At 42.6% G+C, this 25,662-nt stretch overlaps 1 protein-coding gene across 5 annotated transcripts in view; it reads left to right on the top strand.

Moving 5' to 3' along the window:
* Positions 1 to 25,662, top strand: part of ubxn7 (UBX domain protein 7) — a 69,467-nt gene that overhangs the window by 34,208 nt on the left and 9,597 nt on the right. For 3 of the 5 annotated variants that reach the window (XM_033031544.1, XM_033031542.1, XM_033031546.1), the window contains 3 exons: positions 844 to 956; positions 9,025 to 9,195; positions 12,171 to 12,261. In XM_033031544.1, the coding sequence (XP_032887435.1) occupies positions 844 to 956; positions 9,025 to 9,195; positions 12,171 to 12,261 (375 nt within the window). The remainder of the gene's footprint in view (positions 1 to 843; positions 957 to 9,024; positions 9,196 to 12,170; positions 12,262 to 25,662) is intronic. The other 2 variants (XM_033031545.1, XM_033031543.1) reach the window with 1 other exon arrangement.

Here is a 25,662-nt window from a genome sequence, read left to right as displayed (position 1 = left end):
TTTTAAAATTACAGTGTACCTTTTGAACTTGGTAGACATATCTAAAGGCAGTATTTAACGATTTCTGAGATTAAAATACAGGCCAGAGTTAACTGTACAGAAATCAGCATTGTTAATAAATTGCCTTGTGTTCGAACTGCTGTGGGATCAACCGTACAATCTTCTTTCCCTTTTATTTCTTGCTGTTATAAGCATTGACCTTCTTACTCCTTTCCCATTTTGCAACTGCTATTTATCCTTTAGTCTATAACTCTGCTGTGTATAGTCTGGAGTTTATCTTAAATATCTATTTTTCTATTTAGTTCATCAGTAGCAAGGAAAGCCATCTGCTTTATGATCAGACAGCAAGAAAAGTTGAATTAACATATTTTGATGCAGAAAGGGCGGCATTTCCTGTTAAGCCTGCAGAAAATGGTGGCTTGGTTTAACAGGAGAAATTAGCTCATGCCTAATGCTAATGTGCATGTGTATTCTATATTCTAACCCCAAAGTACTGTTTTTAAAAAAAATAGTCATTGACCTTTTTGCACATCTGGAATTATTTAAAAATTATAAAATGTTGATTATGACAAAATGGCATGAAGAAAGTGATTCTCTCTTAGTCTGAACTCAAGCTTATTAAAAATCTGGAAAACTATACATGAGAAAAGTGTTTGTTTTTAAGTAATCCGTTCAAATATGCTACAAAGATTTTGAACTTTGTAAACATTTCTGTGTGGCAAAAGAATCGCTTTTCCTTGCAGCTTTATGACATCAAGATAACCATTCTGTATGAGTAGTCCAGATGTGAAAAGAGCAGTTAATTAATGTGTGTACTAACTCTGTGTGGTGATATGTTTACAGTCAGACAGGAGCAGGAGCTGCGGAATGGTGGTCCAGTGGACAAGAAGTTGACCACTCTGGCAGATCTCTTCAGACCACCCATAGACCTAATGCACAAAGGCAGCTTTGAAACGGTGAGGGATAGCATGGAATTATAATCTTGAGCAACTATTACAAGAATAGAAAAACTTTATTAGGGATTCTGGAGGTGATGTTGACCCAGACTTTGTAGTGGAAATTATGACGTGACTATCAATACTCGTTGTAATAAAAGAGAAATTCTAACAGCAATTTCTCGAGTACACAACAGGCAAAAATCGGAAAGTTACTATCAATTGATTCCTGCCTCTTCCCAGAATGTGGTTTTCGAATTATCCCTATTATAAGCTGCAGATGCTAGTGGTCCAATGAGATCTTCAAGTGTTTATGAACTGTTTTTACCATATATTAAAATATTTCCTGAAAACGTCTTGTTGCAAGGGGTGGAGATGAATCAAAACTGCTATTTATTCTAAATTTGGCTGTAAAAGGATTTATCTGTTGCTTGAAACTTCCTTAAATATTTAAAAACTTCACATTTAATTTTATTTTCTAGTTTATTTAAGCATCTGTCTTTATATCAGATATTCCAATCCTTTTTGTGCACTGTAGATATTTAAAACAGTTTAAAAGCATACCTTTTTCGTTTGTCTTTAAGAAACATTTTATCCGATTGGGAGTGATCATATCACTGGAGCTGGATGCTTAAAGTCCCATTAAATTTGATGCCTGGCTGAATCTGACACTGAGAAAGGTCAAATCCATGCCATGAGGATCAGTAAATTTATGGGCCTATTTCTTCAGAACTAGCAGCAAGCGCTGCTGCTGCACTTACAACTGTTAAATTCTGGAGAAATATTTTTATTTCTATAGCTTTTTCCAATGTACTCGCTGAACTAATCGTCCACATGCTGAACGTCGACGTAAATTGAATATGGTCTTTAATTTTTGCCTTTCTGGGAAGACCCACATCATGCACCATTTCTAGTGAAAAATGGTATGTTAGTAAATTGCTCATTACTTGCAAGGAAACATCCAGTTCTGGCTAGGGGTGTGTTATGTGACCTGAGCAAAAGTCTAAAATGTGAAGCTTTTTTGCTTTTAATAGTGATGAGATGGTATATAATATTTGAGTGATGGAATACTGCAAAGTGGAGTGTTTCAGTTACTATTGTTCAGTAACTATAGTTACTATATGAAATGTCTAGATTTTCCTGCAGGAACGTAATTAAAAGCAGTTGCTCTTTATAATGCCAATATATAGATTTAGGTCATAGAGTTTGAAAAATACTACCTGCCACCATGTCTTGTCTCTCTCAATTGTTTTGTCTGTCCACATTTTCTAACTTCCCAGTTGAAATATGCACTGAACTCTGCAAAGTGCATTCTTAGGCAAACACGTCTGCAATATTCTTGCTTCTGACTGAGCCTATTCCTTCTCGTGATCAAAGCAAACAAGCTTGCCGTTTTCATTTATTGTCATTCTTTTACATCCAGTTACCAATTATTGGATACTAAAGCATACTAAAATTGGGAAATTAGAAAAGGGATGCTTATTACATACAGTGATTTTCCCTCACAATTAATGGGACAAGAAAGGAAATGAGATCCAATCATCGAAGCCCATTAGTGAAATTGCCATGACTAGCAAGAGGATTATCCTGGTTGTAATCCTTCTGTCAATATTCTGAGGAAATCACCCTGAGCTATATCTGCCATACTTTCATAATTTAATATGCAGGTGCTTTAAACAGCCTTAACTTCCCCAGCACATCTACATTCTATTGGAATTCAACCCTGTGCACACTAAACTTGAACAAAATGTCTGGATGTGGAACACAATTAGCAATAATTAAAAAAAAAAGTTTAACATACTTCCCCTCAAGCTCACACTAGCATTTACTATTGGATAACTTTACAACTCCTCCCCCTTCTGTCACGGGGTGGACTGAGACTGACTCCCCTCCCCAAACTTTGCACATCCCCCAAGCCTTTCCACTTGTCACTTTAATTTCATGTTTCATGCATTTTATGTTTTTATGACTATTGGCAAATCAATTTCCCTTCTGGGATAAATAAAGTTCTATCATATTGTATTCATCCAATTTATCTGAAGTTATTTTGCCAGATTTTCCCTACCTCCCTTGATTCCCTTTTAAACATTTGCTCTTTAAAAAGCCATCACCTTATTCCAAGAACCAATCTGGTAAATTCCCATTGCATCGGCAGGTATATCCTTATTTAAGTTTGAAGGATAAACTCTGTGCAACCAGAGATGTCACCAGGGGCATGTACAAATACACCAAGGGATCCTTGGTTTTGTGTGGTGATCCTTTGCAATAAAGGCAAGCAAACTATTTGCCGTAACTGCAATTCAAGAACACAGAAAATCTACCTGTTCACTGACATTCACTAGTAAATATTGCACCTGACCCATCTTTACTGTTGACTGAATCTATTATAACTTTTGCAAGGTCTGCATTCTCTTCACAGGACACATTAATATCTAGCTTTATTTAAATCAATGTTACATGCTGCACATTAGATTCATTTTGTCAAAGATATTAATATGGGTTCTATCTACTCCAGACTATTGTTCAACCTTTTAAATACTTAATTTTTATGTGATATATCTTTTCCAATGCCTTTTGAAACTCTGGCTCTTCCTTATTTTCTTTGCATAACATACATGCAATTGTTTTAAGAAAGGCGAGAGAGAAAAAACAGGGAATTATAGACCAGTTAGCCTGACATCGGTGGTGGGGAAGATGCTGGAGTCAATCATAAAAGATGAAATAGCGGCACATTTGGATAGCAGTAACAGGATTGGTCCGAGTCAGCATGGATTTACGAAGGGGAAATCATGGTTGACTAATCTTCTGGAATTTTTTGAGGATGTAACTTGGAAAATGGACAAGGGAGAGCCAGTGGATCAAGTGTACCTGGACTTTCAGAAAGCACTTGATAAGGTCCCACATAGGAGATCAGTGGGCAAAATTAGGGCACATGGTATTGGGGGTAGAAAATTGGTTGGCAGACAGGAAACAAAGAGTAGGGATTAACGGGTCCCTTTCAGAATGGCAGGCAGTGACTAGTGGGGTACCGCAAGGCTCGGTGCTGGGACCGCAGCTATTTACAACATACATCAATGATTTAGATAAAGGGATTCAAAGTAACATTAGTAAATTTGCAGATGACACAAAGCTGGGTGGCAGTGTGAACTGTGAGGAGGATGCTGTGAGGATGCAGGGTGACTGGGACAGGTTGGATGAGTGGGCAGATGCATGGCATATGCAGTTTAATGTGGATAAATGTGAGGTTATCCACTTTGGTAGCAAAAACAGGAAGGCAGATTATTATCTAAATGATGTCAAGTTGGGAAAAGGGGAAGTACAACGTGATCTGGGGGTCCTTGTTCATCAGTCAATGAAAGTAAGCATGCAGGTACACCAGGCAGTGAAGAAAGCAAATGGCATTTTGGCCTTTATAACAAGAGGAATGGAATATAGGAGCAAAGAGGTCCTTCTGCAGTTGTGAGACCACACCTGGAGTATTGTGTGCAGTTTTGGTCCCCTAATTTGAGGAAGGACATTATTGCTATTGAGGGAGTGCAGCATAGGTTTACAAGGTTAATTCCCGGATAGCGGGACTGTCATATGCTGAGAGAATGGAGCGGCTGGGCTTGTATACTCTGGAGTTTAGAAGGATGAGAGGGGAGCTTATTGAAACATATAAGATTATTAAGGGTTTGGACACGCTAGAGGCAGGAAACATGTTCCCGATGTTGGGGGAGTCCAGAACCAGGGGCCACAGTTGAAGAATAAGGGGTAAGCCATTTAGAACGGAGATGAGGAAACACTTTTTCACACAGAGTTGTGAGTCTGTGGAATTCTCTACATCGGAGGGCGGTGGAGGCCAGTTTTCTGGATACTTTCAAGAGCGAGCTAGATAGGGGGTCTTAAAGATAGCGGAGTCAGGGGATATGGGGAGAAGGCAGGAACAGGGTAGTGATTGAGGATGATCACATTGAATGGCGGTGCTGGCTCGAAGGGCCGAATGGTCTACTCCTGCACCTATTTGCTATTGCCTATTGTTTTCTGAATGCTGTTTTACCATGTAAACATTGACTCTGCATAATTACACTGGGCCAGAGCTTACTGCCTGCAAGGATACACACCAAGTGTGGTAACTGGGTAGCTTTTATTTAATCATCACAGACAAGCTAAATGACTGTTTCTCGTATTTGCAAATTTACTAACATTTACAGTTCCCTATTTATAAAATTTCCTGTCCTGAACAGCGATATTACAATTGCTACTTTGGCACTATTCCACATCTGGGAAAAGCTAGCAGGTAATTACTAATGTATGCATTATGTAGGGCCAGCGTGAGAATCCTGGGGTGCAAACTATCCGAAAGATTTAACCTTTTAGTCCTCTCAATTTCTCCTGTACTATCTCATTGGCAATGATGAGTTCGGTGCTTTATTGGATTTTGCGTTCAATAAAATGCTAGCAAAATATTTTATGCCTGAGCAATTTCTTTATTCCTCAATTCAAACAGTCTTTATTGTTTGGACCACATTTTTTACTCCCTTTTTACATGGTTGTAGAAGCTCTTCCATCACTTAAAAATGTTGCTTCTGTTTTTGTCATCATTTGAGACCGATAAGTCTCCGAATTTCAGGTTTGTTATTCTCGGTAATATAATGGTATCTTCTGCATGTTATAGTTTCTTGTGCTGCTTGACGCACTGAATTCCACTAGCAGTTTGGGTTTTTTTATGCTCCAGATTCTAGCATCTGCAATCTCTTATAGTATCTTCTAATCAGATCTATCTATAACTTTGAATTAGCCATTGATTATTTTTACTGAATGGCTGTATATTCCATTGTGAAATATGTATGCTATTGTTTAAATGCATCACCACCTCAGTAGTGCTCAGAATGTATTACCAGGAGGGAGAATGCTGTCGGGGTCAGTACTAAAATGGGACCATTCAGTGTCATATATAGCATTACATATATAGAACTGCATTATTGACAGTGCTGATAAGCTGGGAACTTGGGACAAATCTAAAAATGAAAGCCTCTGTGATTTGTGGAGAGCCTACCTGTGGGGCCCATGTTGGATGAGCTGATGCCAAAAGTGTGGCTGTCCTGCGCTTAGATGTGGGGCTCGTCCTACCCCCAAGCTGGCATTGTTAGTGGAAGCCTCAGCTGGGGACGTAGTGGCTAATGCATGTGTTGAGAGATCCTACGGCTTCTCTCATTACCCTTTGGACGTGACAGAAGCAGCCGTCTCCCCCTCTGTTACGATAACATGCTCAGTCGCCTGTCTTTATCACCACAGAACATGTGCTGCTAAACCTCAAGCTACAGCTAGCATTATCTTTATATGCCATGATGCAGTCCTGAGACCCACATTTCAACTGAGTGGCCACAACACTTGCCCCAAACAGCCCGCAACAGACAGTCTTTCTATGCCAAGCCATGGGAGAGTATCAGCAGAAGGCGGGCATTTGCATCAGGTTCCCAGCATGGTAGAATGCAGCAGCTTGAAGAACGGGTTTGTGCCACGTACACAGCCCAGTAAGCAGAAGTCACACACCAGTGAAAGTATCCGTGAATGTTTGTACTAGACGACTTAGAGTGCTCTAACAAATTGGCTGTCTGAGAGGTAGGACTAAACATTGTATTTGCAAACCTCATCGTATTTCTAGATCTACCTTGCCCCCTTTAACGATCAAGTCTAGTTAGTTGGCTTTATTCAAGTTCATCTAGTTTCTGAACTGATGTGGTTCTTGGATGAAATGTGAAATTCCATCATATTGTAGTCACTTTTCTCCAGAGATTCCCTTGATCTGAGGTTGCTAAGTAATCTAATTTGTTAATCAAGATTAGTTCCAAAATTGTTCATTGCAGATATGGGCACTGCCTGTGTAACCTACGAACATGACCAAAACTTACCTCCTTTGTTTGTGAAGTACTTTTGGGTGTCTTGACAATTAAGAGTGATTGAATTTATTATGTTGGTCATCCTCTCATCATGTTACCCATTTTCTAGTGTTTTCTCCTTGCTGCATCCTCTCCCATTGTTTCCTATTTTAGCTCATTATTATGTTACGCACACAGACCTTTTGTAGCTCCCTGCATTACTTTATTTTCTTTCCATCCAGTTTTCTGTAACTTGGATTTGTTATTGTCTATCTCCAATTGTCTAATGCTAACCTCTAGTTCCAGGCACATACTGGCTTTACATCTTGCGTGTCTGTCTTACAGATTTCCCATCTGTTTGAAAAAATATCCAAGGTTAGGATCAATGTAGTTTAGAAAATGCAATTCTTGCTACATTGATTAAAATTATTGATATGCAAGGTGTAATTTGCAGGACATACTTGAGTACCAAAATGGATAAATGAGTTATCCAATGAAAAAAAATGCAGTCATTTAGTGCACAATTAATTGTAAACAGCAAATAGCTGTTGTGAGGGTGGTAATTCCCTGTTGATATTTTCCAAAGCAGACTTGGATCATGCAACTAGAAACTGCAGATTTATTTCTGTAAAAGAATGATTGACAAGATGAAGACTACTTTGCATGGAAATGATACAACACAAACCATCAAATAAAGTTACAGCGATGGTCCTGGATTTGTAATGTCAGCTAAGATGTCAAATTAACGTAACTAAGTAACATAATTTGGTCTAAGGAAGGCATTACTTTGTAAACTGGTACATGAGGAAAGGCATGGTGGCGCAGCGGTAAAGTTGCTGCCTAACAGCGAATGCAGCGCCGGAGACCCGGGTTCGTTCCCGACTACGGGTGCTGCCTGTACGGAGTTTGTACGTTCTCCCCTTGACCTGCGTGGATTTTCTCCGAGATCTTCGATTTCCTCCCACACTCCAAAGACGTACAGGTATGTAGGTTAATTGGCTTGGTAAATGTAAAAATTGTCCCTAGTGGGCGTAGGATAGTGTTAATATGTGGGGATCACTGGTCGACGTGGATTCTGTGGGCCAAAGGGCCTGTCTCTGCACTGTATCTCTAAACTAAACCACTAAAAAGCCAGGGAAATGGACTTTGGGGCAAACTGCCCATGTGCTCCAACTGTCACTCACTCTACAGCATTACATTAAGAAATATCAGTGAGGTGGTATGGAATTCAAAGAGAGTTTGTGTGTTGCATTCTTTTTGAAAATATTGCCAGTGCTGTTTACTGTGAAATCCGCTGTGGAGCAGGTTCCAGGTAACACGTATGAGATTTTGTGCTCTGGCATCTTTACTGGGCTGAGTAGTTGATTGCCAAAAGGAGTTCCCCATTGGGAGCAATAAAGGGTGTCAGTAAGATCTGAGTAGCAATAGTTTTGATGTAGCCAAAGCTGGTTCTTGTTTCTTTGGTTCTTTTGTTGACCGAGATTTGTTCCAATTGAAGCTTTACTAATACTTAGGACATCCAGATTGCCTTATATATGCTTCTTTGCATTTAAAATGAACTGGTTAATACTTGATTTCCAAATTAATTAATTGATATTTTCTGGTTTCTGCATAAAATTATCAAAAGGCCGCCCGCATTGCTTCAGCAGATAATTTATTTATAATATTTGTTGGAAGCTACATTGACCATGTGTAAACATTTGATAGTGATTTCAGGAAGTAAGCGGCAATTAGAGGATAATTGACCCAATAGTAATTGGATTCCAATTTCATTAACAATGCTGAACATTCACAACCACAAAGAAAGAAGTACAATTAGCAGATAGAATAGTCAAGGCATTCTTTGCACGATTTGCACAAAATCTTGATGCATGCTCTGGTGCATGAGTCTTGCTCTCTGGTGCATGTGGTCATGCTCCCTTTTGCTCATTGTCCTTCAGTCTCAAAACAGATTGTGGACAATGCAGCTTCTATTAGGATATCATGTCAATTCTGCCTTGGGTCGTTCTCCTAGGAGGCATGATTCGATGGTAATTTAAAGGTACCAGAGGTAGATGTACCAGAGATTCTGTGGGTGTTATTATTGTTTTACATTTTCTGTAATAATTCTATATAATGCATTTGTTTGTTTAAAATATGCAAGCTCCAATGCAATCGATGACTTGATGCTTTATTATATTCGGAAATTAGAATATTCCAATACATTTTGTTCTTTTCTCTTTGGACAGGCAAAAGAGTCAGGGCAGCTGCAGAACAAGTGGTTGATGGTAAATATTCAGAACGTGCAAGACTTTGCCTGTCAGTGCTTGAATCGAGATGTTTGGAGCAATGAGGCGGTGAAAACCATCATTCGAGAACACTTCATCTTCTGGCAGGTACAGGGAAGTGGGGGTGTGAAGGTATTGCAAGCTTCAGTGAATACATGCACTATGTTCTTTCTATTGAAATTAGATGCTCTACCCCATGATACCATGTTATGATACTTCACTTTCTTGCAAATTTGTTCCAGTGAAATGAAGGCACGTTTAATTTTTGTTTCTATATATAATATTGCCACATCAGATATTGCTTTTACTAGACTTGCTTGCATGCAAAACTAGAATAGATGCGCAGATATATAAAAGCCTGCATTTGATTTGTTACAGTTGGAAAATTAGGCATGCTCTATCTTTTCACTTGTGCTCTTCTTTGCCCAGTTCTTCTAAATTCAGCTACCCAGGTGGATCTTCACATGCAAAATCAGTTATGAGTCCTAAGCCTAAAAGTAAATATGTTTCTATCAAATTAAATTATTTGAAGAAAAGTGTTGAAGCATCTGTTTAAGAATAGATTGTCAGTTCCAGATAAGATCCCTTCCGCAATTGAATCTGGAAATCAATTTTGTTGAATCTTTTTAAACTTGAGGTTTAACTTGTGGCACAGTGGCGCAACTGGTAGAACCGCTGCCTCGTAGTGACAGAGACCCAGATTTTATGTTGACCTTGGGTGCTGTCTGTGCGGAGTTTGTACGTAATCCCTGTGACCTTGTGGGTTCAAGTCTCATTGTTCCAGTTTCATCCAACATCCCAAAGACGTGTTGATGTGTTAGTTAATTGACCTCTGTAAAGTCACTCCTAATGTGTAGGAGTGGGTGAGAAAGTGGGTTAAGATGGAACTAGTGTAAATGGGTATTGATGAGTGGCGTGGACTGATAGGCCTGATTTCATGCTCTATCTCTGAACTGAAACTAAACAAAATCAGAATCAGAATCACACTTTATTCGCCAAGTATGTTTTGCAACATACGAGGAATTTCATTGGCCAGGTCAGTCATACAATTAAAAGCAACAGATCGCTCAAAAACACATTTTAACATGCACATCCACCACAGTGACTCCTACAAATTCCTCACTGTGATGGAAGGCGAAATAAAGTTCAAGTCCTTCCCTTAGTTCTTCCTCGGTCGTGGGACTCGAGCCCCCGTTGACGGGACGATCTTGACTCCCGTAGCCGGCGGCATTTGGGCCCTCCGCGTCGAGGCGATCAGCTCCCGCATCGGGGGGGATGTCAGCTCCCCCGCGCTGGACGATCGAACCTTGCGTTGGGGCTGGTCGAACCTTCCGCGACGTAGGAGCTTCCCGACTAGGCTCTCCCAACTGCGAGCTCTTGATGGTAAAGTCCGCGGTGGGAGCAATCCCAGGTAAGGGATTAGCTCAGATGTTAAGTCCGCACCCCGCAATAGGGCTCAAAGTCAGTCCGAGGAGGCTTCCAGCTCCATCAATGGAAGGCCGCAGAGTGCCCGGAGAATGTGATCCGAAAATTAATCACATCTCCGGCAAGGTAAGAACTTGAAAAAAAGTTTCCCCCGATCCCCTCTCCCCTTCCCCCACATAAAAAAACGAAGAACATTAAAACAAACTTTTAACACACTAAAAAATAACAAAAAGAATGAAAAACAAACAGACTGCCGGCAGGGCAGCCATCGCCAAAATCATTTTGATATTCCAAATGTTTCCTTAATAATGAATGTTAAAATTCTTATGAGATGTATCCTAGCATGTAACTAGCCATGTTTTTGAACTTGAAGTTATTTTAAGCGCAGTCGATAGTAATCTACATGAATCTTCATGGCTTTTCCATCTTTGCCAATTAATGGGTTGCCCAGGCAGGAGCATATTTTGATTTATTGTGTGTATTTTTCCGCTTTGTGTTAGCATGGACATAATGGGTTGAATGGCTTCCTTCTCTGCCACAAAAAGCAAGCAAGCACATTGTGCCTTTTATAACTTCAGAATTCCTCAAATCTCTTTACAGGCCATAACATACTTTGTGGTGTTGTCACTGATGTAAACGGACAGCCAATCTTTCCCAAAAAATTGATGTTAATTACCAGATTCACTATTTTTGTAATTAGGGGATAAATAACAGTCAGGACACCATGGATAACCACTTGCACCAGAATAAATTCAGAAGATCCATGAAGCCTACTTGAGATCAAATGCCATCTCTAATAATGTAGCACTTCCTCTACATTGGAATGTCAGCCTACATTTTTGAGTTTGGATCATGGAGTGAAATTTGAACCCAACGTTTTCTAAGTGCACGAGGGGTACTGCAAACTTGATATGTGTTCCCTTTTGTTAATTGAGTGAATTCACCTCTCTTACATAGTTTTGATTTGTTTGATTGATCATTCCCACTAGCACTTTATTGTTAAATATTTTACATCTCAATTACCATAATTTATCATAATTGCTATGGTCCTCAAATCTTTGAAAAGGATTATCCATAGTTTGAGCAAATGCCTGTTGAAAACAAATCTCTTAAAGTGTTTATGATGACTTAACCCTTTCCGGGTATTTCTACTTGTGAAAATAAGTATCAAGCTAAGTTTTTTAAGGTCAAGTATTAAAATGAAAAAAACATTTTTGTGAGGAGTCTCAAAGTTTTAAAATGTAGTTTGAAAGGACAGGTGAAACATTAATGTTCATGTTTCCACTTGAAGCAATCCAGAAAGATGACCATTCTTGCTCATCAATAAAATAATTCCATGTAGATCCATTTTAATTCCACATTACATTCTTGGCAAATGAATCAAAGTGAAGGAATTTGATCAGCAATCCTGATATTCATGCACTTCCTCTTATTCTTTAGATGAGGTTGTGTTTCACACACTGAACTTCCTTGGGAGAGGTGTCGTTAACACAGGCAGGTGTGAGCACATGGATGAGAAATGGAAGCCAACAGATGCTTGAGCTTTTCATGCTTGATTGGCACAATATATCTGGCTTTCATTTAACTACAGGCTTATTTACCATTTGATTTAATTAACAGTACCTTGCATATATTTCAAGTGTACAATCAATAAATAACCCACGTTTTTCTTCTCCTCTCAGGTTTACCATGACAGTGAAGAAGGACAGCGATATGTCCAATTTTACCAACTCTCAGACTTCCCTTACGTGTCTATACTAGACCCCCGCACTGGTAGGCATCTTTCAGGATTTAATATATTCCAAATTTTATGCGGGCAACAAAAGTTTGTTTTCTTTTTGGTAACCAAGCCTACTTGCTGGTTTGCTGGCTTTTTGACTGGAATCACCTTGATGTTTGTGAAGAAAAAGATAGTTGTATACTTACTGCAAGATTTCGGTGGTGTCTGTGTGGCTCTGCTTGAATGCTTGAGACAGTCTGAATTGTTTAGAAAGGAATCTCCACAACAGAACTCCTTAAAAGATGAGATTATAGACTCTTTATTTTATCAGGTGTCATTTCCATCTGACCCTCTTGATCAAGGGATTATAATTCATACAAAAAATAATCCTGGAGAAACTCAGTAGGGCAGGCTGCATCTGTGAAGGGAATGTTTCGGGGCAGGATCCTTCTTCAGAACCTATCAATCTGAAGAAGGACCTGAAACGTCTCCTGTTTGTTCCCTCCACAGATGTTGCCTGACTCGCTGAGTTCTGCCATCACTTTGTGTTTCACTCAAGATTTCAGCATCTGCAGTCCTTTGTGACGCCATAATATCGTATTATACATTTGTTGTATTAAAATGGATCACCGCTGATGGATAGAATTAAATAGGCAATTAAGTATAATTACAAACTACTTAAAATAAGAGAGGATCCCGTGGATCAAAATCTCAATATGGGCATTTACCTTCATATTTTCCTGACTGCATGTCTGAATTCAGCTCATTCTTTGGAAGCTGATGAAGGAATCTCGTCCACAGATGTGGCACTGCTTCAAAATTGTTTAACATACGTCTGACTATTTTCCACCACAAAAACAGAAGAATGGCAAAACAGATGCAACACCATCTGTCAGTCTTTGAATCTGTGAGCCTGTTAATCAAAATCATTGTCGAGTCTGTTTTATGTTTGTGAGCCATGGTGTTGAGGTTAGATGTACTGATATGAGTCTCACTGTTAACTTTTTGCCTCTTAAATTTGTCCTCCCAAAGTTCAACACTTCACATTTGCCTGAATTAAACCTTCCCTGATTTATTCTTTTGCCAAACTGGGATGAACAATTTATGTAGTTCATCCATGCAGTCTTTAAATGTCTTCCATTGCATATCCACCGTCAACCCTTTTAGAATTAATTGCCAGTCAATCTTGGCCAATTCACGTCTCATACCCTCAAAGTTACCTTTCTTTAAGTTCAGAACCATTGTTTCTGAATTAACAATGTCACTCTCCATCCTAATGAAGAACTCAACCATATTATGGTCACTCTTGCCCAAGGGGGCACGTACAACAAGACTGCTAACTAACCCTTCCTCATTACTCGATACCCAGCCTGCTCTCTCGTTGGTTCCTCTACATGTTGATTTAGATAACTATCCCGCATACATTCCAAGAAATCCTCTTCCTCAGCACTCCTGCCAATTTGATTCACCCAATCTATATGTAGATTGAAGTCACCCATTATAACTGTTTTGCCTTTGTCGCACGCATTTCTAATTTCCTGTTTGATACCATCTCCAACTTCACTACTACTGTTAGGTGGCCTGTACACAACACCCACCAGCGTTTTCTGCCCCTTAGTGTTTCGCAGCTCTACCCATACCGATTCCACATCCTCCAAACTAATGTCCTTCCTTTCCATTGCGTTAATCTCCTCTCTAACCAGCAACGCTACCCCACCTCCTTTTCCTTTCTCTCTATCCCTCCTGAATATTGAATATCCCTGGATGTTCAGCTCCTAGCCTTGGTCACCCTGGAGCCATGTCGCCGTGATCCCAACTATATCATAATCATTAATGGCTATCTGCACGTTCAACTCATCCACCTTATTACGAATACTCCTTGCATTGAGACACAAAGCCTTCAGGCTTGTTTTTACAACGCTCTTACCCCTTATACAATTATGTTGAAAAGTGGCACTTTTTGATTTTTGCCCTGGTTTTGTCTGCCTGCCACTTTTACTTTTCACCTTGCTACCTATTGCTTCTACCCTCATTTTACACCCCCCTGCCTCTCTGCTCTTGTACCCATCCCCCTGCCACATTAATTTAAATCCTCCCCGACAGCACTAGCAAACACTCCCCCAAGGACATTGGTTCCATTCCAGCCCAGGTGCAGACCGTCCTGTTTGTACTGGTCCCACCTCCCCCAGAAATGGTTCCAATGCCCTAAAAATTTGAATCCCTCCCCCTTGCACCATTTTTCAAGTCACGTATTCATCGAGACCTGGGTATCATGGTACACCAGTCATTGAAAGTAGGCATGCAGGTGCAGCAGACAGTGAAGAAAGCGATAGGTATGTTAGCATTCATAGCAAAAGGATTTGAGTATAGGAGCAGGGAGGTTCTACTGCAGTTGTACAGGGTCTTGGTGAGACCACACCTGGAGTATTACGTACAGTTTTGGTCTCCTAATCTGAGGAAAGACATTCTTGCCATAGAGGGAGTACAGATAAGGTTCACCAGACTGATTCCTGGGATGTCAGGACTTTCATATGAAGGAAGACTGGATAGACTCGGCTTGTACTCGCTAGAATTTAGAAGATTGAGGGGGTATCTTATAGAAACGTACAAAATTCTTAAGAGGTTGGACAGGCTAGATGCAGGAAGATTGTTCCCGATGTTGGGGAAGCCCAGAACAAGGGGTCACAGTTTAAGGATAAGGGGGAAATATTTTAGGACCGAGATGAGGAAAACATTTTTCACACAGAGTGGTGAATCTCTGGAATTCTCTGCCACAGAAGGTAGTTGAGGCCAGTTCATTGGCTATATTTAAGAGGGAGTTAGATGTGGACCTTGTGGCTAAAGGGATCAGGGGGTATGGAGAGAAGGCAGGTACAGGATACTGAGTTGGATGATCAGCCATGATCATATTGAATGGCGGTGCAGGCTCGATGGGCCGAATGGCCTCCTCCTGCACCTATTTTCTATGTTTCTGTGTCACTGTTTTCAAAATACGCGGCTATTACATCTTTAATAATTGACTCAAGCATCTTCTCCACTACTGATGTAAGGCTAACTGGTCTATAATTCCCCATTTTCCCTCTCCCTCCAGTCCACAGGAACTGATCTATAGTCTATGGATCATTGGAAAATACATCCACAATTTCCAGGGCCACCTCCTTGAGTACTCTTGGATGAGGACCATCAGGCCCTGGGGATTTTTCTGCCTTCAGTCCCAAAATTTCACCTAATACCATTTCCGGATTAATGTGGATTCCCTTTAGTTCCTCCCTCCCATTAGATCCTCGGCCCCCTAGAATTTCTGGGAGATTGTTTATGTCTTCTTTAGTGAAGACAGAACCAAGTACTTGTTTAACTGGTCTGCCATTTCCTTGTTTCCTATTATAAATTCACCTGTTTCTGACTGTAAGGGACCTACATTTGTTTTCACTACATTTTCCTCTTCACATATCACAGTCAGTTTTTATATTCCCCACAAGCTTTCTTTCATGCTCTAATTTCTCCCTCTTAATTAACCCCTTTGTCCTCCTCTGTTGAATTCTAAATTTCTCCCTGTCCTCCGGTGTGCTGATAGCTGCTTCCTATCGCCAATTTATATGCCTCTTCCTTGGATTTAACACTATCCCTAATTTCCCTCGTTAGCCACGGTTGAGCCACCTTCCCCATTTTATTTTTATGCAGACAGGAATGAACAATTGCTGTCAGGCACGGAACTCGCTGTCGAAATATGGAGGGGACAGGGGACACACACATTTTTGGCGGCCGCGCGCGCATGCGTGCACACACACTTGCGAGGCTTCGGAGGCTCAATCCAGAGCTAAATGCAGCTCAACTCTGCCTGTCTCGGTGGGTTAACTAAAGCCCTGCCTGGACTGACGGGATACCAGCGCAGCTTCTCCATGCTGGCCATATTTCCAGCAAACCCAGGCAGGTTAATCTGGCGGGACAGGCAGAGTTGAGCTGGGTTTAGCGATACTTCTCTGCGCTGGCTGGGGGCACCGCGCCCGCCTGACTCCCGACCTCTCTGGCCACCCGTGGGGGCGGGGGGGGGACTCGGGTGTGGACGGGACGGAGAGCCTGGATCGATCCTGGCTGCGGATGAGGTGCAGGTCTGTGCCGAGTGTGTTTTGGCACGTCTCATTCCTCCAATGATCGCGCTGAATCATCATGTCCCTCCCCCACTGCCTGCTGACCGATGTCTCTCTCGTCCAATCGGCGCCCTCGATCAGCAGTCCCACCCCCACTGTCTCGCGGAAAGCGGAGATTTCACCGGGTTTTAATATCCGGATTACAAAAACTTGGGGATGTCCCCCACCTCTCAAAACTGAGGGGGGACGTGTGTCCCCTGTCCCACCCCCCCGGGCTTTCCGCCCCTGATTGCTGTAGTTCATCCATGCGATCTTTAAATCTTTGCTATTGAAACTCCATCGTCAACCCTTTTAAGTATTATTAGTCAGTCTGTCCTAGCCAATTCCCGCCTCGTACCATCAAAGTCACCTTTCTTTAAGTTCAAGACCCTCGTCTCTGAATTAACCGTGTCACTCTCCATTTTAATGCAGAATTCCACCATATTATGGTTACTGTTGCCCAATGACTTTGCACAACAAGGTTGCAAACTAAAGAAGATGGGTTATCCCTAGTGCCTGGCCATCCCTACTCTTTGTCAGCATCCCTTATCTTGTCGCTTTCCAATGGCAGCTTGCCCTTTACAAATTTGACAAACATTAAAGTGACCATGGTTCTAGGAACTACTACACAGGTGTTAGACCCAAGACATCCAAGATTGTGAAAGGTGGTATATAAGGCATTTTCTGTTTCAGATAAAGGACAACACATTATACATTATAAACCAACAGCTGCCTCCTATCACACAGCCCAGCTTAGTGTGTAGCTGCATTCAAATCAAGTATAGGATAATTAAAGATATTCTGGCATCTTGCCACCAAATTCTGATTGATAACTGAGAGTCATATCATTAACAAAGTCTCTCCGGCTTCAGTATATATATACACAATATTTTTGTGGATGTTCCACTTATAATTTGGTGTTCAACAGGCCTCCTTATCCTCAAACCAGATACTGATATAAGGGTCAGAGATGCTAATACCATTGAATCACTTATTGAAGACGGTCATTGTATGACCCTTGTGTGGTGTGTCTTGCTATTTTACAGTTTCTGCTAAATGCTGAATACTAGGTATGCCTCTGTGCAAGTGAGACTGGTCATTTTCTCAAATGCTGCAAATGAATTGAACATTATGCAGTCATTAGTAAACAACCCTAACTCTGACTTTGGGAAGATCATTGACAAAGCAAATGCAGATGGGTGCGCCGGGGACCTAAACTTGAGGAACTCCTGCAGCAGTGTCCTGGGTCCGAGTGTCACAATGTCTTCCCCTTGATGCCCTTAGGTTTAGTCTTATCAGGGCTCCTTGACTGTTTAGATGTCAATAGCGGTCGCTCTCACCTCATCTCTGCAATTCAGTTATTTGGACCAAGACTGAGGTGATGAGGACCAGAGCTTGTTGCCTTGGCAAATCCCAGAATGGGCATGGAAAAACAGGTTATGGCAGTTAAGTGTTGCTTGATAGCACAGTCATCAACAGCTTCCCTCACATTCATGTGTTCAAAAGGGAACTGCAGATGCTGGAATATCGAAGGTACACAAAATTGCTGGGGAAACTCAGCGGGTGCAGCAGCATCTATGCTTATCGAGGAAAATGGCGCCGGTGAGACGGCAGCCTGTCGCGTGCAGCTGTGTGTAGTGTATATTTATTTTAGTATTATATAGGATTATTAGTGTGTATGCTTAGTTAGTATTTTAGTAGACTACATATAAGTGTTATAGCTACAACTATTGCGTGTTGTTGAGTTCTTAATCAAGACTTAACCATACTATCTGGGGAACGGGGGTGGAGTGGAAATATGTGCCTGATATCGGCCAGACGGGCGGAGCAAACTGCCGTGATATATACCCGTCAGGAACTGCTAAGCCTGGTACATGGCTCAATATTCGGGACTCGACATGACATATCGAAGGAACTCTTACGGAGGAGACATCGGGGAACGCGTGCGGGGGTGAAGAGAAACAAGAGGAGGTTGACGAGAACATGGAGAGAGACTTTTAAACCAGCCCTTCCATCTATCACCATGGGAAATGTTCGCTGTCTAACGAACAAATTAGACGAATTAGAAACCCTGGTCAGGTACCAGAAAGTGTACCGGGAGAGCAGCATTGTTAGCCTGACAGAGACGTGGCTGACGGAACACACGCCCGATTCTTTGATCAGTTTCACCGGCTTCAGGTCGATACGAGCGGACAGGGACACCGGAGCGAGCGGTAAGCAGAAAGGTGGGGGGCTTTTACTGCTCGTCAACAACAAGTGGTGTAACCTTAATCACGCTACTATCAAAGAACGGATATGCAACAAGGACATTGAACTTTTAGCGGTTAGTTTAAGACCATATTACCTACCCAGGGAGTTCACTGTGGTGGTAGCCATTGTTGTTTATATTCCTCCATCTGCCAAGGCGGAAGTCGCGTGTGACGTGCTGCACACCACTATAGCGGGACTCCAGTCCAAGTACCCAGAGGCGTTCATTGTTGTGTCTGGAGATTATAACCATGTCTGTCTCTCTAAGACTTTGTCCACTTTTAAACAGTTTATTGACTGTACAACCAGAGGTGATAAAACGCTGGATCTTTTGTATGCAAATGTCAAAAATGCATACAAATGTACTGCACTGCCCCCCTCTTGGTCGATCAGACCACGACATGCTACATCTCTCTCCCTCCTACACACCAGCTGCCAAGAGGCTGCCTGTCACCATCAGAACATCAAGAGACTGGTATCCTGAGGCAGATGAAGCCCTGAGGTATTGTTTTGAGACAACAGATTGGGATGTGTTCTGTGAGGAGTATGGGGAAGACATTGATGGACTAACAGAATGCATTACCCATTACATCAATTTCTGTTATGATGACATCATGCCACCCAGGGTAATTCGTTGCTACCCTAATAACAAACCTTGGATTACCAGCAGCCTGAAGGCCTTACTAAATGAGAAGAAAAAGGCTTTCAGGGAGGGCGACAGGAATAAAATCAAAGAACTTCAAAAGGAACTGAAGGTGAGGATTAAGGAGGGGAAAGAAGCCTATAGGTTCAAATTAGAACGACAGCTGCAGCAAGATGGTGTGAAGCAGGTATGGGCTGGAATGCGAAAGATCACGGGCATGAAGCAGAATGGTGGTACACTGCCTGATGGTGAACAGAGTCTGGCTGATGATCTGAACAGATTTTTCAACAGATTTGACTGCCCCACACCACCCCAGCCTCCCCCACCTGGTCTGCTGACCATTGCTGCTTCCTCTCCACCTCCCATCCCTCTCTCCATCACTCCTGAGATGTCACCTGTACGGAGTCCCCTCTTTCCACCTCCCACTCCACCGGCAGCCCCACCCATGACTCTTCATACTGCTCAGGTCAAGGTGATGCTGGACAGACTGAAGCCAGGGAAAGCAGTGGGGCCTGATGACACCAGCCCAAGGCTACTGAAGACTTGCTCTTCAGAGCTGTGTGGTATTCTAACACACCTGTTCAATCTGAGCTTGCGTCTACAGAGGGTTCCAAGGCTGTGGAAAACATCTTGCCTGGTACCTGTCCCAAAGAAGACCCATCCCACTCTCCACAATGACTACAGACCAGTAGCGCTCACTTCACATATAATGAAGACATTTGAGAGACTTGTCCTTTCCTACATCAGGACTAGTGTGTCAAATCAAATGGATCCTTTACAGTTTGCATATCAGCCTAACATCAGTGTCGACGATGCCCTCATTTACATGCTGCAGAGGGTGTACACACATTTGGACACTACTGATGCATCTATAAGGATTACATTTTGACTTCTCAAGCGCCTTCAACACAATTCAGCCCCGACTGCTAGGGGAGAAGATGGAGAAGATGAAAGTGGATCCATCACTGGTACTGTGGTGTTTGGATTACCTTTCCATCAGACCACAGTACGTGCGCCTACAGAACAGTGTCTCGGGCACCATCTTGAGCAGCACAGGGGCTCCACAAGGAACTGTGCTGGCTCCGTTCCTGTTTACCATCTACACAGCGGATCTCCAATATAACACCAACAGCTGCTTTTTGCAGAAGTTTTCGGATGACACAGCTGTTGTCGGCCTCATTAAAGGGGGCAATGAGGAGGAGTATAGAGACATAATAAGTAACTTTGTGGAGTGGAGTGCACACAATAACCTCCATCTTAACACTAAAAAAACCAAGGAGATAGTTGTGGACTTCAGGAGGGGGAGGAGGAGGACTCAAGCAACACCAATCACCATTAAGGGCACTGAGGTGGAGGTGGTCGCTAACCACAGGTACCTTGGGGTGCAGCTTGACAGTGAGCTGAACTGGAAGTGTCATATGGAGGCGGTGTACAGGAAGGGACAAAGCCGACTGTATTTTTTAAGGAGGCTGAGGTCATTTAACATCTGCCAACCCCTACTGTGCAGTGTCTACCATTCAGTGGTGGCCAGTGCTCTGTTTTTTGCTGTGGCCTGTTGGGGAGATGGCGCCCGCATAGCGGACAAAAACAGACTGGACAAGCTAATCAGGAAGGCCGGCTCAGTGGTCGGGGCTGAGCAACGAACGGTCCAGCAGGTGGCAGAGGCCAGAACTCTGAACAAACTGGGTTCAATAATGACCAACCGCACTCACCCACTCTATGCCCTGAAGGTGATCAAGAGCAGCATCTTCAGTCAGAGGCTGATTGCACCAATGTGCAAAACTGAGAGACATAGGAAGTCCTGTTTACCAGCTGCTATAAGGTTATATAATGCGCATAAATAACTGCACTTTTTTTTAATTAATTGTATTTTAACTTGTATTTTAACTTGCATTTTAACTTGTTAAGTATGGAAGCCATTTGAGGAAATGTGTGGTGTTATGTTTGTCTTGAAGCTGTCGTGGCACTGTAATTTCCTGTAAAGGATTATTAAAGGTATAATCAAAAATCAAAATCTATGGAGTGAAGGAAATAGGCGACGTTTCGGGCCGAAACCCTTCTTCAGACTGATGGGGGGTGGGGGGGGGAGAAAGAAGGAAAAGGGGAGGAGGAGGAGGAGGAGCCCGAGGGCGGGCGGATGGGAGGGTGGGAGGAGACAGCTAGAGGGTTAAGGAAGGGGAGGAGACAGCAAGGGCTAGCAAAATTGGGAGAATTCAATGTTAATGCCATACGGACGCAAGGTCCCCAGACGGAATATGAGGTGCTGTTCCTCCAATTTCCGCTGTTGCTCACTCTGGCAATGGAGGAGATCCAGGACAGAGAGGTCGGATTGGGTATGGGAGGGGGAGTTGAAGTGCTGAGCCACCGGGAGTTCAGGTAGGTTATTGCGGACTGAGCGGAGGTGTTCGGCGAAACGATCGCCCAACCTACGCTTGGTCTCCCCGATGTAAATCAGCTGACATCTAGAGCAGCGGATGCAGTAGATGAGGTTGGAGGAGATACAGGTGAACCTTTGTCGCACCTGGAACGACTGCTTGGGTCCTTGAATGGAGTCGAGGGGGGAGGTGAAGGGGCACTTTCCGTTGCAACCGCAAGAAATGCAACACCTGTCCCTTCACCTCCCCCCTCGACTCCATTCAAGGACCCAAGCAGTCGTTCCAGGTGCGACAAAGGTTCACCTGTATCTCCTCCCCTTCCTTAACCCTCTAGCTGTCTCCTCCCACCCTCCCATCCGCCCGCCCTCGGGCTCCTCCTCCTCCTCCCCTTTTCCTTCTTTCTCCCCCCCCCCCCCACCCCCCCATCAGTCTGAAGAAGGTTTTCGGCCCGAAACGTCGCCTATTTCCTTCGCTCCATAGATGCTGCTGCACCCGCTGAGTTTCCCCAGCAATTTTGTATACCTCCCTCACATTCATGTTTGATGTTAAGCAGCTGAATAGGGTTTTCCCTGCTTTTGTTGGTGTGTTTGTGTGGATAGGACTTAGTTGAGCACATTTCCTCGTTGAATAGATGCCAGTTATCTCATTAAACACCTCGGTTTGAGTTTAGGAATGACAATCACAAGTGGGATCAGTGCTAAAATGGGTCACGCTATGTGTGTGTTTGTGCGAGCATTGTATTTATTTTTACACACACACACACACACACACACACACACACACAGAAGTTAAAGCAACGTCTTGACTTAGTGTCGAGTGAGCTATTGCAGTAATATGTTGTGCATCTCAGTTTGAGGAGCGTTGAACGGCTGCATCTGCTCCGTGTGATTGATTGTCCAGATTGATTGGTTCCATCTCTTTCTGCTGGAAGTGATTAAAGCTGTAAGCTCCCCATCTTTGGCTGCACAACCCTCTCCATTGTGGATATTTCTCTAATGAACAGGTAACAGTGCAGCACAGGATCAGGCCCTTCAGCCAGCAATGTCCACATCGAACATGATGCCATATTAAATTGATCTCTGTCTGCACATGATGCATAACCCTCTCTCTGTTCCCTGCATATCCATATGCCTATCCAAAAGCCTCATAAATGCCCTGCTCATCTCCTTTCAACCTTGCCCCTCTCAGCTTAAATCTGTGCTCCATAGTTTTTGATATTTGCACCCTGAGAAAAGGATCCTGTTTGTCTACCTTATCCATGCCTCTCATAATTTATATACTATCAGGTTGTCCCTCTGCTTCTGAAGCACCAGAGAAAATAACCCAGGTTTGTCCAACCTCTACTTATAGCTAATATCTTCTAATCCAGGCAGCATTGTGGTAAACCACCTCCGCACCCTCTCTAAAGCCTTCACATCTCTCCTGTAATGGGATGACCAGAACTGCACATAATACACCAAATGCGGCCTAAGCAAAGTCCTATAAAGCTGCAACATGACTTCCCGACTCTTAAACCCAGTGCCCCGACTGATGAAGGTAAGCATACCATATGCCTTATTTACCACTCTATCTACCTGTATTGCCACTTTTGGGGAGTTATGGATTTGAACCCAAGATCCTTCTATTCATTTTTGCTGTTAAGGGTCTTGTCATTAACTATGTACATATCCATGGCATTCAACCTCCCAAAGTGCAACACCTCACTGTTGTGTGGATTAAATTCCATCTGCCATTTCTCCACCCATTTCTGCCGCTGATCCATAATCCTGTATACATTGACAGCCTTCCTCACTGTCGGCAACTACCAGTTTTGATGTCGTCTTCAAACTTGCTAACATAGCCATATGTCCAAATCATTTATAGAAAACACAGAGGTCTCAGAACAGATCCCTGGAACTACACTGGTCATAGACCTCGAGTCAAAATAATATCCTTCCACCGGAACACTCTGTCTTCCTGGTGTACGGCAGTTAAGAATCCAAACGACCAAATCACTGGATCCCATGCAACTTAATCTTTTGGATCAGTCTGCAATGAGGAAATTTATTAAATGCGTTATAAAATCCATATAGACAACATCCACCTCATCATTGATTAACTTCGTCACCACCTCAAAAAATGGAATCAAGTTCTCTAGTAATAAGGTCTTTGATAGGCACAGGTGATGTAGTCACTCCTGGTTCTCAGTAATGGCCCACACTCATCATGCAGCATGCTGCTCCGAATCCCGCATCTCAGCAGTGAAAGGGCGCACCCTTCATCCCAGTTTACCTAACACCAACCTCACAAGCGACTCCTACATGTGGCCCAAAAGATCATTAGGGCAGTGAGATTGTTTTGTTGCGTGGGAGCACCAGTGTACGGCAAGGTTTGTGTTGGGATCGATTGCAGGCAGTCTTCAGTGGGGTAGTGCATAATGGGGTGTTGTGTTGCAGCTGTCCAAATAACTGAAGCCTTACACCATGATAAAGGTCCAAATACTTTATTAACGACATAGCATAGGTAACTTCATGCTAGCACGTTTTTCTAATAATGTGGGAGCCAGGCAGGGAGGGTTACTGTAAAGCTAGTGGGCGTAACTACAAAAGCATGACATAACATGAGTGACACTGATCTACATCCTCCCTCTTAAAGAATCAACAACAGTACAAACCCATTAACTAAGTAAGGAATGCATAGCAATTGACAATAAACTGGAGGAAAGTCAAACATAGTCAGGCAACTTCACAACCGGCTTACAAATATGACCATCACGTGTACAATAGAGACCATCTCCGTTCTTTCTCCCTGGGTACAGAGGTATCTACATGGGGTACCAGTACTCTGTAACAGTTTGGCAAGAGACATACCTTTTTCTGGCATGTAAGTCTTCAGTGTTGTTGAGGTGTTTGGTCCACTGGCCTTTGCTCTATCTAGTGTTATCAGCCATGACTTGATATCACATGGTGTATCACATCGGCTGGCAGTGGGTATCTGTACTAATGGAGATGTGTGACAAATGCTTTATTTTTTGAAATTTGTACGCTGGGCCTCCTCTTTGTGAAAGGGAATGTTCTCATTATATTCTCCCATTAGCTGTTTCTTTCCTTTATTTGTAGAAGTGCCAGGACTGCATGTATGATCTGTTTATTGTGGGAACACTTACCATTGGTTTTTGATGCTGTTTAATACTTTGTCAAACTTTGCCTGATTAGCACTTTTTTTAGATACAGTTTATGCAACTTCTGCACAGAAGGATATAAGACACATGAACAGGATATGAGGCATGGAAATATATTCCAGCTCAATCAGTAATCTCTGGGTTAGCGTAATCCTCACTTCACAGTTAAAATCAAGACAGAGGATCAACACAGATTGTGGTGGAACAATCAGAGAATTACTGATTGTGGTGGAATATATTTCTGTGTCTCATATCCTGTTCATGATTGTCTAGTTATGAGCTGCCTGATCTGATCTAGCCTAATTAGGGCAGTAGTAATGCCACATAACACCATGGAAGGTATCTTCGGTTTGAGCAAGTTTCCAAAAGAACTATGCAATCGCCCCAACTGTTCCTATCACGATGAATTTATCTGCAATGGGTAAATTGAGGGCAAGTTCATGTAGGTCCTTAGGTTTGCTCAGCATTTGTAGACTCAGTGTTTGGCTGTTCTTTTGGACACCACCAACTTTGTGTGTTGCTAAGCCACTTAGCAGGTAAAATTGAAGCTGCTCCTTCCCCCAACCAAGCGTGAGGGCATTGTGCAGTTACTGTTCTGTTTGGTCAGTTGTTTTCAGAGATTAATGGTAACGTCAACCACAGGCTGTCACATTAGGGGCAAGTTAGCAGAGTTCCTCCCTCGATACACATTGCTGAACCAGATCGGTCACCTGTCGATCAGGTGGCATCATAGTTATCATTAGACAGCCTTGTTCTTTTACTTATTTCCAGGTTATTTAGGTAATTGAATTTTAGAATCCACGCTGACTTGGTGAGATTTGATCTCATGTCCCTGGATTGCAGGTTCATTAATTTGAACTTAATCCCACAGTTCTCCCATTATGTGGTGAATGTGATTTTTA

This window comes from Amblyraja radiata, chromosome 13 (genome assembly GCF_010909765.2).
Source record: "Amblyraja radiata isolate CabotCenter1 chromosome 13, sAmbRad1.1.pri, whole genome shotgun sequence".
NCBI lineage: Eukaryota > Metazoa > Chordata > Chondrichthyes > Rajiformes > Rajidae > Amblyraja > Amblyraja radiata.
The sequence above is the reverse complement of the archived record's forward strand: the minus strand, read 5'-3'. Positions and strand labels throughout refer to the sequence as shown.